Source organism: Eschrichtius robustus, chromosome 9 (assembly GCF_028021215.1).
Source record: "Eschrichtius robustus isolate mEscRob2 chromosome 9, mEscRob2.pri, whole genome shotgun sequence".
Classification (NCBI taxonomy): Eukaryota; Metazoa; Chordata; class Mammalia; order Artiodactyla; family Eschrichtiidae; genus Eschrichtius; species Eschrichtius robustus.
The window spans coordinates 13,729,702-13,747,510 of record NC_090832.1 but is presented as its reverse complement, the minus strand read 5'-3'; the positions used below and the strand labels follow the sequence as shown (position 1 = coordinate 13,747,510).

The following is a 17,809-nucleotide window of genomic DNA, read 5'->3' as shown; positions in this document are numbered from 1 at the left end:
GACGTTTAGCTTATTAAATTTATATCTACTGTACTCGCCCGGGTTTCGTTTCTTTTCAAGGGCCATGCGCACACAGTAGTCCTTGCTCTAGAATGAATGAATCAATCAATCATCCTGCCCTGGGAGTTCCCATTCCCACACCCTGGGACCGAAGGCTCCTGGCCATGATTTTCTAGTGGTGGAGGAAACGGAGGAAGTATTAATTAAGTATTCTATGACAAGTTGTACCGTATAATTTGTCATGCTGAACTTTTCACTCTTTGAATGTGTGCTTTAAGTGGTGACATTGCAGTCCCCCGACTCAGCTTTTGGTCACAACACAGTGAAGCTACAGGAGGTAAGCTCCCCAAAGTAGGAATCCCTGTCGTTTGCAGTTTTCCCTCTTACTTTTGCTTTTCTGCAGCCTCGGGGAGAGTTAATAGTTGGCTTGTGGTAAGCGCTGAAATTGTTGTCAAGTCCTACGTGAAGCAGGGCCGGGATCAGGATGAATCATGCAAGTGCTGAGTGGATCCTGTCTTTAGGTAAACATTTTTTTTTTCTTTTTTTATAATGGAGTATTTTGCATTTTTTAAAAAGGAATTCCTTTATTTTTATTTTATTAATTAATTAATTAATTAATTATTTTTGGCTGTGTTGGGTCTTCGTTTCTGTGCGAGGGCTTTCTCTAGTTGCAGCGAGCGGGGGCCACCCTTCGTCGAGGTGTGCGGGCCTCTCACTATCGCGGCCTCTCTTGTTGCGGAGCACAGGCTCCAGACGCGCAGGCTCAGTAGTTGTGGCTCACGGGCCCAGTTGCTCCGCGGCATGTGGGATCTTCCCAGACCAGGGCTTGAACCCGTGTCCCCTGCATTGGCAGGCAGATTCTCAACCACTGCGCCACCAGGGAAGCCCCTAGGTAAAATTTTTGATAGTTCTTGTTTTTTTGTGTTAATTTTTATTTTTCAGAACGTTGCATTAAATTAGTATTTTTCTGGGTTGCTGAAATTTTTGGCATCCGCTTAAATTTTTGCACCTGAGTCACGTCCTTCACCTGGCCCTGGTGCTAGGTCCTGGAGACATAGGGTTGAAAAGACAAAAAGTCCTGTTCTTCAGGGAGTTTACTTTCTAATGGGAAAGAAATTGGCAATTAACAATTTCACTGAATGAAAGAGGAATATAAAACAACATAAGGGGTTAGAGAATGGGCAGTAGGGGCAGGGTTAAGGACTTTGGGTGGTCAGGAAGGTTTCTGAGGCTTTGGACCAAGATCGGAATGCTGAGCTGGCAATGCAGAGATCTGCATAGTAAGCAGAGGAAAGAGACTGAAGGCGCATAGCTTGTTCCAGGGCTAGAAGGAAGTCTAGAGCCTACAGAGCAAAAGACTGTAGGAGGTGAGGTCAGATAGGTAGAAGCCAGATCCTGTAGGACTTGGTTAACTGTTGGAGGAATGTTAGCAAGGGAGTGATTTGTTGAATGAATATTAAAGCTATGGTAGCTTTTCTATCTACTAGGCACTTTGTAATATTAGCCTTTAATTCTCCCAGTAACCTTAGGGTTTTCATTTTCTGATTGTGCTTAAAAGTGTGAGTTCATTCCCACAGAACCACCAGTCTTGGGATAAGTCCATGTACTTTCCTCTTTCCTCTGTGTTATACTGAGGAGTAATAATATTTGTGGGAGGCCTGATTGCTTATAAGTACGTTTTCATATTACTTTCCCATTTGACCTCAGAGATCATCTTTATTCACCTCTTTTTTTAGATGCAAATATGTGAAATTTGAGGGGAGGAGGGTTCTCATTAAATTAATTACCTTTGAATCTTAACCACAGCTTAAAAGGTATACTGCAGCAATTATTTTTAAAATTTATTTTCAGAAAAAGGCTAAGATATTGGAAAAATTAAAATTACTATCATAATATAAGGTAATATAAAGAGTGAAGCATGTTTTATTGCATGCTGGCATAGTTTGTTAGAGTCTTTTTCTTTAGGCTTATTAAGTTACTTAATATTGATTTTAACTGTTAGAGCTTTAATTATGTTGAAATATTATTCTTAACTGAGAGTTAACTTTTTCAGTAGGTTCATGAGCACCTGTTAGTTTCATTTTTAGTGAGAAATTTAGAAAGGGCTATTCTGAATTTTACTAGATGTCAACAGATGCATGTACCTCTTTTTTTCTACAAATCAGTATCTATCAGAATTGTTGAGCTTTTAGGTGCAAAATGAAGTGCAGAGAGAATTGCCCTTATTCTCACCAAATCCTTATTGCAGATCTACAGCATGCAAGACATCCTGGAATGTCTGGAAATAATTGGGACATGGTACCTGCCCCTTTGCTTCCTATCTGGGCCTGCCACCTAATAGATGTAGATGCTCAGTAAATAATCTGTGAATAAAAAGCATCATGAGTACAGGGGGGAGGAGATAAGGTGTACAAAATACAGCTGTGAACACTGGATGGGTCAAATACGTCTAGATACCGTGGGAATTTTTGCAGAACAGTGGGGTTACTGCTGTATGCCAGGATAAGAGATTACTTTGTAGGACAGGGTTTCTCAACCTCAGCACTACTGACATTTTGGGCCAGATAATTCTTTGCTGTGGAGGCTATGCTGTGCATTGTAGGGTGTGTAGCAGCAGCCTTAACCTCTAACTCCCCCTGCCCCCCGCCCCAAGTTGTGATAACTGTCTCCAAACATAGCGACATATCCCCTGGGGAGTGAGGTTGCCTCTAGATGTGAACCTTTGCTGTTGGGGATGTCTTTTAAGGGAATGGGGAGGAGAGTGGCCCTCCCTGGCATAGGAATGAAATGGGGGCAAGCTTAAGTGCAGGAGGATTTATCAAGAAAAATTAATTTGATGTGACATAAAGGGGTGGTGTGTAAAGTGCACTAATATGAAAGGATGCTGGGTAGGGATATGGATGTGCTGTATGCGTACTTCAGAGCTGGAGTTTTATTTGGGAGGCAGTGGGAACCTATTAAGTTGTTGAGTAGAAGAGTGACAAGATCAGAGCCTTGCATTTAAGGAAGATGAATCTGGCAGTTATGTATGTGTGACCTGAATTAGAGTTAGGATGCAGGGGACTATTAAAGTAGTCCGGGAGAAGCAATTGTGGACCATAGTGGTGGTAACCGAATCAGTGAAGTTTAGGGTATTTAGGAGAGTAGGCATTAGCAGTAAACTGCGTATGAGGAAGAGGAATTGAAGATGACTACAATTTAAGTTTGAGAGAGGGAGAATGGTAGTGCCGTGAAAGAAACTGAGATCACACAACGAGAAACGGGTTATAGAGGAATATGACGTTTCATTTTAGACATAGTGATTATCTATTTTATACATCTTTAAAATTTCCATTCTGGCTGAATGAGTTTTGATTAACTGATGTTGTAGGCCGTTTTGAAATGAAGTTCAGTTTTGGTTCTTCCTGAACAATACACCAGATTTCTAGACAAATAATTTTAGATCTAACTGCCTTTTAGACATCTTTTTAGTGCCATGAAGTTAGGTGTTGAAGAGACAAGAATGAAGAAAAGTTTTGTCCATTAATGAAATGATGTGAAAGGGTTAATAATACATTCCATTTCCTGAGCACCCTTTCCCTTTTCCTTAAGCACACAAACCTGAGATAGGAGTAACCCAGTGAGTTTATTGCCTTGCCATAAATGTTTTCATACTGTTGTGTAAAGTGCTGTGGAATACTAATGAAGAGCAGTTAATTCTGCATAGGTGCAAAGGTTCCCTTTGGGTTGGACTTGAAATCTGTGGAGGTAATTATGTGTTTTAGGCAGAGAGGGCAGGGAAAGCAAAGGCAGGTGGGAGCGACAATGGGTGCTTTATAATTCAGGTAGCTGTGTAGATGCATAGTTTGTGCAAACAGCTACAAAGTTCCAAGGCCCTTAACATGTTAGACGTAGGGTTCTAGTAAGCTTCACACCAAAATTCTGTTGCTCTACTCTTACCTTTTCCTGGGTTCCAGAAATTACATTTGATCATATAGGAATAACTAATTTAGATTAGTGAGTGAAGTGGAAGCCAATGTCAGTTCACAGACCAGAATTTGTCAGTTACTCCACAGGTGTTCATAAGGCACATAGTGATACATATCTTAAAGTTATATTGTTAAAATTACCAAAGTATTATGATAATTTTTTTCTAACCAACTGTGATGTTCTAATGGGCAGGAAGTTTGAAAATTGATCGAAGGTTCTTTCCCACCTCCATTAGTACAGCTCTCATACTTTCATTTCCTGTGGTGCAGAGAGGGAGGGAGTGGAGAGGGATGGGGACAGAATGAGTAGACTTGGCTCTCCCTTGTTCACAGAATGAAATACAACATTCGAGACCTTTCACAATCTCAGTGCAACTTTTCCAATTACTACCTGTTAGAGGAGGTAAAGAGAAATTGAATAACAGTATATTGTAATATTAAATAACCTGTAGCTATGTCCCTTTCATTCAAAAAGGAAACCAGAAGACCCAAGGGGAAAGTAGTAAATCTGGGAGACACAGGCTTGCATTGGGCCGTGTGCTCAGTGACGATGACCGCTGAATGACTGCTGAATGAACGCGTCTTGCTGTATTCTTGAGTTGCTTAGGTCACTAAAAGGGGCATTCATCAGCTGTTCCTGGGAAGGCAGAACAGAATGGCCTTCATGAGCAGAACATTACAGGGGAGACGGATACTCTTCAAATTAAAATTCTCTGATGTATTTGATAACCTTTGGCCAGCTTAAATTCGTAACTGTCTTTAATGGTTTTTCTACACCTCCCTTTTAGAGCAATAAGGTGAGAAATTATCAATATAAAATTACTCTGAAATTTAGCACATGCTGGGGCTTTAAAGGAAATTTGGCCAATAAATGTAGACTTAAAGAGGAAACAATTGCCTGACAATAATGTAGTTTTGAATTTATGTAGTACATGTTTATAAAAATTAAGACTACTGTTGACTCAAACACATATGAAAAAATGTGCAATTTTGAGTTAACTAAATGTCTCCTAATACTTTTAACATTTCAATCATATAACCTTAATAGTGAAATCACTTTCTCTTGAAATCCTACCTTGTTGTAACTACCATAAATTTGACATTTATTCATTATCCACTAGGTAGAGCTCTTCGTAATTGTAGTCCTTAGCTTACCTCATGTTTTCAAAATATTCTCGAGCCAGCATTTCTAGCGTTTCTCACTTTTTTATGGGGTAACTGACATGTCCTGTTTCTTTTCCGTTTTTGTAGTTAAACAGCTTGAATTTATGACTGCTTTTTGCAGTGAAGCACACACCATGGGAGAACCATGGGGGGCGTCTATTTATCAAGCATACTACTTTATTTGCTGTTGCTCTCAACACCAAGAGGTCTTTTACCAGCTGTGCAGCCTCAAGCAGACATTCCTGTGCTCTCCTTCCCTCCCAGGCTCAATTCTCTGAAGTCAGGCTTATCAGAAAAGAGCTAATCATAACCAGGATTGCCAGGGAAAAAAGAACAACTTCTTTTGCATCTTATGATAGAAAAAAGACTATACTGATTTAGCTTTAAGCTCACTTTCAACAAATTCTTATTTCACAAGGGTGAAGTCATTTTTTAGCAAATCTAATACATCTTAGCGTATCAGAGCATTCAGGCTGGCTTACTTAAGTGTATATTTTAATGACAAAAATGCCAAGTCACAGGAAAGGGAAGGACTATGCAAAACTAACCTAGTCTTAAGCTCTTAACTTCCAGTTTGCAGGAACTACTGTGACTTGAGGAACAAATGACGGGACCCATAATAGTGTCGCCTTCTCAAATGAAAATTCATTGCAGTGTCATGAAAAAAAAGGGGCAGCGGTTGGCAGGGCTGTTCTACAATAAGGGAAATTTAAGCAATATAATCACAAATTCCCATCTGTGATTCTTAATTGGATCCTGGTTTGAGGAAGCCAGTTAAAACATTTCGGGGAGAACTCGGGAAAACTTGAAATGGGTGTTTGAAGATGTTAGGGCATTACTGTGAATTTTGTTAGGTGGGATGATAGTATATGATTAAGTAGAACAGTGTCATTTTTTTTTTAAAATACAAGCTGAAATATTTAAGGGTGAAGTGTAACATATTTACAACTGCTAACACCAAACAAATATGAAAACATAAGTTACTGAAACTAAGCAATGAGTATGGTTGTGCCAGTTACCGATGTATTGCCTTACTCTGTGATATTGGAGCTGGACCTATAAACATTTCTCCTTTGCCAGCTGGTACCATGTTAAGCTTTGTCAGTAGGGGAGGTGGACAGACAGTGCAGGAGGAAGGGGCTTCTTTTCTTGTTTCTGTTTCTATGCACAGCTGCCAGGGGTGCTCTTGGACACTGATGGTTAATTTTATGTGTCAAGTTGGCTGGGCCACAGGGTGCCTAGGCTTCTAGTCAACATTACTCTCCAATGGGCCTGACTCTCCACCTGGAGGGAAGGGAAGCCCTTTCCAAGGGTATTCTTTCCTTGGGTACTCTCTCTCAGTCCTAGAGTAGTAATCCCATCATTGGTTAAGAATTTTTTTATATCAAAATTATCCCTGTTCAAATTAAAGGTATGGTTTCTGTCTCTTGACTAATAACAGTAATTACTGTCATATTTCTACTGTTTTATGTTTGGAGTTTTCCTTAAGAGTTAAACCAAATTTCTGATCATTCATTAAATATTTTGCATAAATCAAAGGACTCTTTTCCTTTCTTGTAAGAGTTCAAAATGTACAACCAGAGTCATGATTATATTGTAATACATTTTACTAATAAATTGAGAGACGATGCATATAAATTACCTATGTATTAAAAACATGTTACTCCCAACTGTGTTAACTCATGTGTTTCAAGAGAATACTGGTATGTACACAATGTGACTTGCCATAATAGAATTTTCATAAGCTATACAAGTCTTTAATAACAAACCAACTTAAACTTTGTTGGAAATAATTTCTACCAAAGATTCATAATTAGCATAATCCTTCAATGACTGTACAAGTTCATCCAGCAGATACTCTCCTTGCATAAAAGTTTCAAGATCATGAAGTGACTTGTTTATTCTGTGATCTGTGACCCGGTTCTGTGGAAAATTGTATGTTCTTATTTTCTCTGACCTTCCTTTAGTGCCAATCTATATATTAAAAAAAAAAAAAAGATATGAAATACAGTTAAATTCAGGGCAACTAAACCTACAAATTTAACTTACCTGGAGATTAAGCTCTTGGTTTATAATTTACAACAATGCTAAGCAAGTTTTAAACATTCTGAATCCTCAGATAACATGGGAACTTGACAGAGAAAAAAGAATACAGGCTTTAAAGTCAGACAGATTAGTACTTGAATTTTGAATCCTCTCTCTGCCATTTAATACTTTATGACTTCAGGTAATTTATTTCAACTCTAAACTTTAGCTTTCCCCGTTTGTAAAATACAGGCAATACCTACTGCACAGTGATGGTGCGTGCATACATACAGCCTGGCACACAGTTGATCATCAAATGCTAGCTAAACATATATAACCTCTGTGAATTAATCTGGTTATCGTCAGTGATGACAAAGTTATAATAAGGAGTTAATAGAAGGGGTCTGTAGTTATAAAATCAAATGCCAAACAGGAAGTAAGTTCACTTTCCTTTGCAACTTTCTTCCATAATTTTCAAAGGATTCAAAATGAATGGGAATTCCATATATCTTTTTAAAATAACTTTGGTGAATGAGAAAGACACCTTTGAATATAAAAAACGGGGCAGAGGTGTAAGATTGCTATAAAACAAGTATAGCCCTTGGTTGAGCTACTTGAATTGTACTCTAATTTCGACAAATGCACTGAAATGATTTTAACACATACAAAAACTTGTTTATCTAAAAATATTTTTATCCTTTAGAGGCATTTTTAAGAATTCAGTTTTACCTGAATCTTTCTAGCATTGTATCGTTTACTTGTTTCTTCTTCTACACGCAGGCTGTATAGTTTTGCACGTAACTTTTTCATAGCCATCTCTCTATTTTTCAGTTGAGATCTCTCTTGTTGGCATTCGGAAACAACACCTGAATAGTGTTATGAGAATTAAAGAGTTTTAATAGAAAAATCTTCTTCATTTACTATCAAGGAATACTCCTTTTCCTTCTCATTCTTTTTCTTCTTCCTTTATAAAGGGAAAAAATAGGACTCTAATATTAAAAAGGAAGACTGTAAACTTAACAAATAACTTTTACAGTTATTGGAAAACTGAAAATTTGAGTTATAGCTCAAAGTATTTCCATATTGAAGGCATACATACTAAACAATAAGCATTAGTCATTTTAAATGGATTATTTTCTGGTACCTTCAGCTAGGCACCATAATTTTTTTTAAAGTAGTAACTACTCATTATAGAAACTGAATTATAAAAGTTAATCTTATTACCAGAGTTAGTCACTATTGATATTTTTGAGTATTTCCATCCACTTTTTTTTTTCTATTCCTGTTTATATAATATGTATTACATAAGACATCATCTTCAAGTTTAACGTGAGGATTTCCTCATATTAAAAAAGAAGAAAATGAACCCAGCACTCCCATCAGCCACTCCCAGTCAACAGGAATTATGACTGAGGTCATTTACAGTAGGCGATTCTTGTATCCTTTCTAGACAACGGAGCTCTGTTAACCATATGCTCTTTATCACGTGTAAATCAACGGTAAAAACACATTTAATAATAGTGTATTGTACACTAATAGTATTTTGAAAGCTTAAGGAATATTGAGTTATAGCTCCATTGCCTTACTATCCAGAATTAAGACAGAACCCCTGGATGTCTGCAGATGGACTTAATGGAAAGAAGCCCCTGAAATTACCTGCAAAACTCTGCATATAAGCATGTTTTTCTGGGTAGCAGGTCCAAGCTTTCATTTTCTCAAAGGAATCCATCTCCTCCTCCCTCCAAAAAACGGCAAGAACTAGTGATTTAGACCATTTTTTGATAAAGAAGAACCCATGATATTACTTCATTGTGAGGGTTTTTTAAAATTAATGATATAGTCACTAACATGGAAATTACCTGGGCTTAGATCCCTCCCTCCTTCTGGCTTTGTATTTATCCTGCAGAGTTTTCAGCTAAGGATTCAAGATAAATCAAGTATTAAATAACAACTATATTCCTCTGATAACTGAGGATCTGTGTCAGTGGAAAATTAATCAAGTCATTCAGAATTCGATTTCTTTCTTCATCGTTTTATGTTGAAGAAATAAGTACATACCTGTTGGGAGATGAACTATCCGGACAGCACTGTCTGTGGTATTTACGTGCTGCCCCCCAGCTCCACTGGCTCGCTTAGTATCAATCCTCAAATCTTTAGGATTAATCACCAGATTAATCTATATGTAAGAGAAAAGTTGGGATTTAAAAATTACATGTATGATCTGTTCCAAGGGAAGATCTATTTATAAATATAAATACATGTCATGTATAGAATTTATATAAGGTTTAGAAGATTTAATTTTAAGAACAGAAAGTAGTTGGAAGGATACCATTTTTTAAACTTTTCTTATTGGAAAAGTGCATTATCAAAACATAATGTAAAACAAAAACAAACCCTCCCTAATCCTCAAAAACTGGACTTCTCTGTAATTACCCTCTTCTTACCAATAGCAGAACTCAGCTACTAATAGAAATGTGACTATAATAGCTAAAATGATTTGAGTGCAAAAAGACTTTAGCAGAGGGGAAAAAAAATGACACTAGCTTAAGAACTATAGGAAGGTTTTATTTTTAATTTTAAATAAAGGAGGATTTAAACATATTTAGAGGCAGAGGAGAGACAAACGGAAATGTCAAAGGCCAAGAAGTCAAGGGTATAGACTCAGTTCATAAATACACTGGGATCTGACATCAGGATAACGCTCTGTCCTGCGAGTCACCATCCAAAGCACTGTATTTAAAAAGCTCTTTCAGGAACCATTACAGCCCAGTCTGTGCGATGTCCACAACCCCAGGAGCAGGAATCCTATCATTCACAGGCCCTCCATGTCTCCCTATGTGGCTCCCTCTTACCGCTGCTGGAAGAATGAAATGAGATGACACACGGACCTCAGTCTTCAGTCTCCATCTTTGTCTGAAAACTCCTTACATCTCCAAGATGCTTAAGCCAAAGTGACTATATCTAGGTGTGGCTCCTGCCATCTATCCCACTTCACTCTCTCCCTGAACTGTTCTGTTCCTCATCTAGGCTTCACACAAAACTTAGACCTGAAGAAAGGAACTCCATTAACCCTATTAGAAACCCTCAAACTTCCTTCTCAAATCATTCATACTCCATTCTAAAAAACAAGTTATATATTTCCTATCACTTTTCAGCAGAAGGGATATAAGCAAAATAGAACTTCCCAACTAAGCTACCTTAAAAATATTATACAGTCTGAGAATTTATCTGTGAAAATAAAGTATACTCATTATGAACACTATAGCAATATATTTCCATTTTAATATGATTGGGTTATAAAGTAGCAATTCTGTTAAGTAACAGTTATCCTTTGTCAAAACAGGATCCTCGCTATTAATGTTCTAGGAACAAGTCACACAAAGCAGAAGTCTTTATAAAGGTAATCACTCTTGAACTCTATTTAATATTGTTTCTCCTGTACATGGTCTCAAAATATCTACTTGAAGCTTAGTGGTGGAGAAAAAAATAATAAATAGGCAATGTAAGATTAGATCACTTATATATCCTTAATCCTTACCATCTACTGTTAAAATCATGCTTTTTGGACTGTGAGAATGTATTTGTAAAAACAACTCAAAATACATGATGCAAACGAGACACTCAATTCAGTAAAGTGAGTGTTACTCTGGGGGCAAGGCACTGTGCTGGTCCCAGGATTCCAAGGAGAGGGGCCTGTGGTGCCTCACCTCAGTGGGTTGGGGTAAGATCGCCACAGTCATGGTGCTGGTGTGGATGCGGCCTTGCTTCTCTGTCTTGGGCACTCTCTGTACTCTGTGCACACCTCCTTCAAATTTCATGTGCTTATAGGCTTCTGAACCCCCAATGCTGGCAGATGCATGTCTAAGGCCGCCTTGAAAACATTGGGAAAAGGGAATTATTTTATTTTTCCTACCATTTATAAACAACTGACCATCACTTCTACCATCTTGAAATATAAAAGAGCTACAAAATAATATAAGCATATTGATTATAAAACATACTGAAAACCTTTAACAAGTCTACGATATTCACTTAATATCTTTATTTCATATAATTATTAAACATAAAACATTTATGGTGTTAACTGTTCAGTAACACCTCTAAAGGACCACTTTTAAAAGACTATTAGTCATTCAGTGGTTAGTACTGAATGACTAACGTTTTATAGGCCATTTCAAAATTGGTATATTTGCATTCAAAATTGTTAAGTAAATGATAAGCATAAAACTACTTAAGCATCCTTACAAATAAATTATAAAGCCTAGTCAGATCTTTCCAACCCTTTCCTAAAATATATGTAGATAGATAAATTAAATCTATAGTTTTTGCAAAACAGTTTACTGACCTATTTCACTTGGGAAATATTCCAGGGTTTCAAAATGCCATCTTTTAAATGCAGCATACTGCTGATACATATCAAATATCTCTGAAGTAAACAACATTGCCTCCTGACCCCCAACTCCTGCAGTTACCTCCAGGATCAAATCATTTTCATCCGTTTCTTCTGAGGGAACCAAAAGTGAGATAATCTGCAAATACAAAAATATCACCCCTCCTTTAATTAAGACTTAAAACTTAAAAAAAACCTCAGTGATTAGATGTAGGATTTTAAATATTTAATTTACTTAAAGTTTCCCTAAGCAAATAATTTAATATTGCTGATTACTGTTCACTTATCTTGCCAATTAGAACCGTATAATGCATAATTTCCAAAAATATTAATGTTATAACTACATTATAAATGCTATATATGGCTCAGCTAAAACTTACAGGTGTTTTTCTTTTTGGTGTTCATGTATACATATCTGTTCTCTACTCAGTTAATAATTAAGTGCTTGCTGTGAGTAGTACACTATATTGTGTACAGCATACAAAAGAAGATTCTAGCTCTATCCCTGGAAATTTATAGCCTAGTATGGCAGGAAAAAAACACTCAAATTGCATTTGTATTTTTTCTAAGCCTCTTTAACATGGAAGAGAAACTTGAAATTTTGGAACTGGAGAGGCCTTTAGAGAAGATCTGGTCCAATTCCCTCGTTTTACAAGTAAAAGAAAATGAGATTAACAGAAGGGAGAAGACTCGCGTTAGTTACTGCCCCAGCAGGCACAAGAACTCAGATCCTTGTGCCTAAATCAGTCTTCCTTTCATTACAATTCTGTGTTTCACACTTCAGTATGTACTAATTAAGGAGATATAGAAAAAAGACTTCTTAGATGAGGTGAATTAAAAAAAAGCTGCCAACATTTATTGGTTCTTTAACATTGACAGGCACTCTGCTAAGCACTCTACGTACTTTAATTCTTAAAACATCCTGGGCAGCTTCTATTAACAGCTCCACCTTAAGAAGTGAAAACGAAGTTTAACGAAGTTTAACTCTAGTTGCCCAATATCCTACAACTGGAAAGTGGAAGAGCTAGAGTTTGAACCCGAGTCTACCTGAGTTCTGAAGTATCACTTTGTGTTGGTCAGGAGCTATACTTGCTTTCCTACTTTTCCATCTCTCTAGCCTGTGCCAATAGAATGTGACCACTCAAATCTTGAACTAACATGATAGAATTTACATCTGTTAATTACTAGCCAATGAACAGAAACCATTAATACGTATGTCCTTCTACGTCACAAAACATTTAGAAAATGGGTAGAAGGCAAGCTACATGAAACTTTTCACTCTATAGTGGAACTTTTCTCCTAGACTGGTGGTGGGGACATTAATTTTTGGTAATTTTCTACACCTGGATAAAGAGAATCTCTAAATGAAGCACCTCCTTTCCAGGATCCTTCCTCACCTTATCATGTTCTTTCACTTATATTTCCAGAGGTAACTGCTGTAAACCTTTAAGCTGTGCTTTACAGAAGTAATGAAGGGTGGATCTAATTTCATGATCCTTCGTCTAACTCCATATGTTCTGCAGTTCTCCTAGATATAAAGCCAAAGCAATGCAATTCCATTTTAAAAATCCCAAGGGCCTATTCTAGGCTGGCACTGTAATAGTGTCAGAGACACAAAGGTAAAGAAATATTCCTGCTTCCTCCTGCCATCGCTCCATAACCTCTTCTTCTCATCGTCCATCCCCATCCTCACCCCTCTTAAAAAAACAAAAGAAGGAAAATATACTACCAACATTTCTCTGCCTTTCTGGCAAATCCTATTAATGTGACAGTCATCCTTCTTTCAGAGTTCTATCAATATAATCCTTTTAGTATGATAAAAAATAGGGCCATGGGGAGTATGCCTTTTCCTTCTTTAAAAACCAGTTTATAATCATAAATACTAACAAGCTGCTTAGTTCTCAACTTGCTTCTATAAACTTCTAATAAAATACATTAGAAGTAATAGCATGCACGGATGCTTTATTCCTTGCACAAATACCATACCTGATGCTTCAGTTGAGCTATTTCTTTTTGACATGAAGTTACTTCACTCTCTGCAAGTTGCCTTAAGTCTTCATTTTCATCTAAGAAAAAAAGGCAGCAGGTTAAGTTTTCCTTAATTAGTATTAAATTGCTAACAGAATTCAAGGTAATAGTTTTATTGTTAATTGTAGCTTAAGGGAAAAATAACAATTACCCTGTCCTTTTAATAACTGTTATTAATTTAAAGCATTTTATGCATTAGTTTTCAAAAGCATGTAGTTTAAAAAAAAAATTTTTTTAAAAAGTTTTTCCTGATGACCAAAGTATATGTTCAAAATAAACAGAATCTCTATAGAAAAATATAAAGAAGCTACAAAACTTTTCTATAATTCTGCCTCCCCAAAATATTCATATTAACAAATATACTTTTAGTTTTCCAATTCAGACTCTACAATAACAAATGAATACACTGAGCTAGTTAGAAAGACCGGAAGGGGAACAGAAGGTACCACCAGTTAGACCAAAACTGAGTTAAAAAGTAGGAAGTTATTTATTGTCTTATTAGTAAATACTTCATTAATATAAAAGTGTCCACCTAAATAAACATTTAGACCCGGCCTAATATTGACAGAATATTTACATGAAGCAGTCTTCTCTCTCAGGCTTTACCTAATTCTTATTTCATCTTGCAGTTTTCATTTTTACCTTACAAAATATACCTCCTCATTCCTCTATCCTGTGGACAACATGCAGCCTATAGAAAGGAGAGAGGGGGAAATTTTCTTAGCTATTACAATTTGCTGTCTCTGTTGAAAGAACAAACTCTATCAGCTGGAATGCTTATTCATTTATTAACAGCCAATTATGCTGGGAGCTGGGGATAATATGTTAAGACCTGCCCTCAAGGTAGGATTTTAGATCATTCTACTTTCTTTATATTATTCTAGGGGAGAAAAACTCACAAAAAATAACCTAAAACATTATGTGATTAAATACTAAAATAACAGCATGCTAAAGGATTTTTTGTTTGTTTTGGGGATGGGTAGAAAAAGGAAAGAATTAAGGAGAGAGAATGATAACAGCAAAACTGAGATAGGCGAATATAGGGTGTGTTGGTGGAATGGCAGGGAATTATTTTGGCAAGAATTTGGTGAAATGTAAAATGTGCTTAATTAGAAAAAGGAAAAATGAATTCTAGCCCTAGGTTCAACCACCAAGGTTCTCTTAGGGCAACACACCCAACTTCTGAGTCTCAGTAATCTCAAGAATAAAATGAAAGATCTGAGCTGGATGATCTCTAAGGGGCCTTTCAGCTCTGAAATGCAGTGTTCTGGTAAGGCTAAAGAGATTGTAGAAGTAATCTAATTTAAATACTACATTTTATTTAATCCAGTATACCCAAAACACTACCAATTTCAACATGTAATCAATATAAAAATACTATATATTTTTTAATATTAAGGCTTTGTGGCTGCTACTTGGACTTTTAGCTTGGCTTAAGGAATGAAACCGATTTAATTTTTTCCCAAAGGATACTATGTCTCAACTATACAATTGCATTAGCCTCCTATTTTCCATGGCATCTTCAGTCCTATTCCAGGCTGCTTCTAAACTGCCACCAATCAAGATTCCTAAGCAAGAAAGCTATTCCTGTCATTCACTCCCAATCTGAAAGCTTCTGCTGGTTGGCTTCTGCCAACAGGATGAAATCAAACTTTGTAGGTTAGTACTTGAGCTCCCTTACAAAATGGTTCCAACCTCCCGCTCCCCATAACCTCCCCTTCCTTGGTTAACATAGAGTTCAGTGATTAAAGAGCATGAGATTTGGGGTCAGTCCTGTCCAAGCTCCATTCCTTACAAGCGGTGTCACCCAAGCTGAGTTATTTTATCTTTATGTCTCAGGTTCCCCTTCTGTTGAACGAGGCTAATAGAACCTACTTCATAATTTATTACGTGAATTGTATGAGTTATTAGATAAAGGAAGCTAAGCAAAGCCTGGAGTATGGCCAAGGATCAATAAAGGTTAAATTATTATTAAATCATCTAAGGGTGGGTCTTCATCCCTGTACAAGTCTTTCCCAACAAGTTCTCCTTGCTCTCCTAGGTCTTTATTGATATATATTTTTACTTATCATCTGTATTATAATTAATTTTCTTGCCCCCAATAGATTGTGACCCTCTCTAGAGCCTTTCCAAAGTGTGGGCCACAGACCAGCAACTAGGCATCCCCAGAAGCTTGTGTAAATGCAGAAACATAGGCCCCATCCAGATTCGCATGGACATGAATCACTTGGGAAATCTGTTAAAACCGCATGTTTCTAGGTCTCAGATTCCGAGCCTGGGTTTACTTAGCACGAACCTCTCCTGTCACTTTTGCGGGTGGTCCCTGTACCACACTTAGAAACACTGCTCTCGAGCCCATAACAGGAATAGTGCCTTATTTGTCTTTGGCGAGCTAATCTCCTGCTATTAAATACGCAACCAATAAAGGTCAACTTAAGTTTTGTAAAAGGGCGCAGAGCACTGTCAAGGGAGCCCAAGGAGAGGATGGGACCAGAACTCACATAATGATGCCTTGACCTCTGATGCAATCAAAAAGGGCTGCAACCGAGTAAAGACTTCAGACTCGGAGAGAGTGTGGACATCTGAGCAGCGGCTTAGTGGCAAGGGCAAATGAAGAGTCAAGAATCTGCTCTGAATTCCGCTCCCCTAGGCCCGGCCCTTACCATGTAGCAGGTGCCCGGTCTCCTGCAGCTCCTGCTCCTTCTCGTTCAGAAGCTTGGCCACCGCCACCAGCTCAGGCCGCCTGACCGGCAACTGGACTTCAGACCGTACCTGGCGCTCGAGGAAGGTCCGTAGGGGTCCGCCGCGGGCGAATAGCTCCTCCAGTGGAAGGCTACCGCAGCTTACGTGTCGGCGGGCCGAGCCAGCAGCCTGCCGGGCCCAAAAGCCCCGAAACGCACTCCGAAGAAAGCTGGACCGCATAGCTACAGCCGGATGTCCGAAGCGGACAAGAGCCGGAAGTTCCGGAGAGAGCAAATCTCGCGACACCGCGCAGCTTGGCAATAGGGGCGAGACCTAGCCAAGCCCCGCCCAGCGCACGCGCCGGTTTAAAAGGGCCTCCCGGAAGCCTGGTTGGGAACTTCCGGCCAAGTATTATTAAATGCCGTATTATGCGCGGAGGCCGGAAGTTGAGGGGCAGAGCCGAAAGCGATAGGGGCGGGTCCGAGAGACCTCGGGCACCTCCTCTAAAGGCTAGGTCAGACACGCCTCCTTGAACGAGCGGGGGCGGAGTGTTAGACCGGAAGGAGAAAGCAATAGGTTGTCATTACGTTTTCTGACGTCGAAGATTTGTCTCCCAAGCCCTCCGTGAGAATTTAAAGTACAGCAATGGAGGGCAGTGTAGTGTCCGCTACAGGGGCTGAGGTCACAGCACGGATGTCCTCTCTCGTGCTAGCCTGGACTGTCGTCTCCAAGAGCGAATTGTAGGATGGTTATCACTGTGTACGTGTGTTTACTCTTCCAATTTTCCTGCTCATGTTTCTCTTTTCGACGGTGGTTAAGGTTCGTATTAACAAAGACGTGACAAGTGGACTCGAAGGCGACCACGGAGTGATTTAGCAGTCCGCTTTCCTGCCCTTTTTCTGTCACTTAATTTACCTGCTTTTAAACGGCTTCCTTCCACACCGAGTCTCATGCCCATTCTCACTTACTCCTTGTTACTGAGCTACTTTTTAAGGTGGTTGAGCCGTTGCGTGTTGCAACTAATCACAGCCCAGCAAAGCCTTCAGAGCCCCGCCTCCGGTAGCCCCACCCCCCAAAGCCACCAACCTCCACCCCCAAACTTGAGAGTGGATTAGGGCCAGGAATACTGACGTTTACTCGTATAATGCTTTTGCATTTTTCAAAAGACCTTTCCATAGCCCACCAGAGGAAAGTATATGAGGGAATAATACAATCTAGACAGGCCCGAGGATGCAAGGGCTGAACGTTCAATTTGGGAACTCCCACTACCTAACTGGTTTGCGCAGGATTTACTAAGTGGTGGTGTAACTGTACAGAGACCTAATATACTCAAAATCTTCCGATTTATTATTTTTTTTAAATGGTAAAGTACGGGAGCCCTTGACAAAGTTAAGTCATCTAATCAGGATTGTTGAGGTTAAGTATAAAATTCTTATAAAATGAGCTTGCATTGCCTCTGTTCGTTTCTTTGCTCTCTGCATACAAATGCAAAGTGAAGTAGAGTGAGCTGACTCTCCAAATAATATAGAACAAAAATAGGTTTTGCTACTTA

At 38.5% G+C, this 17,809-nt stretch overlaps 1 protein-coding gene and 1 long non-coding RNA gene across 2 annotated transcripts in view; one reads left to right on the top strand and one right to left on the bottom strand.

The window, feature by feature from the left end:
• Nucleotides 1–17,809, top strand: part of LOC137769048 (uncharacterized) — a 46,425-nt gene that overhangs the window by 590 nt on the left and 28,026 nt on the right. The window contains exon 2 of the long non-coding RNA XR_011074912.1: nucleotides 404–521. This is a non-coding gene — a long non-coding RNA (uncharacterized lncRNA). The remainder of the gene's footprint in view (nucleotides 1–403; nucleotides 522–17,809) is intronic.
• MTRF1L (mitochondrial translation release factor 1 like) lies at nucleotides 6,722–16,521 on the bottom strand. Its single transcript, XM_068550736.1, has 7 exons — nucleotides 16,239–16,521; nucleotides 13,534–13,613; nucleotides 11,503–11,686; nucleotides 10,865–11,028; nucleotides 9,216–9,333; nucleotides 7,887–8,023; nucleotides 6,722–7,106 (listed from the first exon to the last, which is right to left on the bottom strand). The coding sequence occupies exons 1-7, from the start codon at nucleotides 16,495–16,497 to the stop codon at nucleotides 6,906–6,908; spliced, it is 1,143 nt and encodes a 380-aa protein (XP_068406837.1). The 5' UTR covers nucleotides 16,498–16,521; the 3' UTR covers nucleotides 6,722–6,905.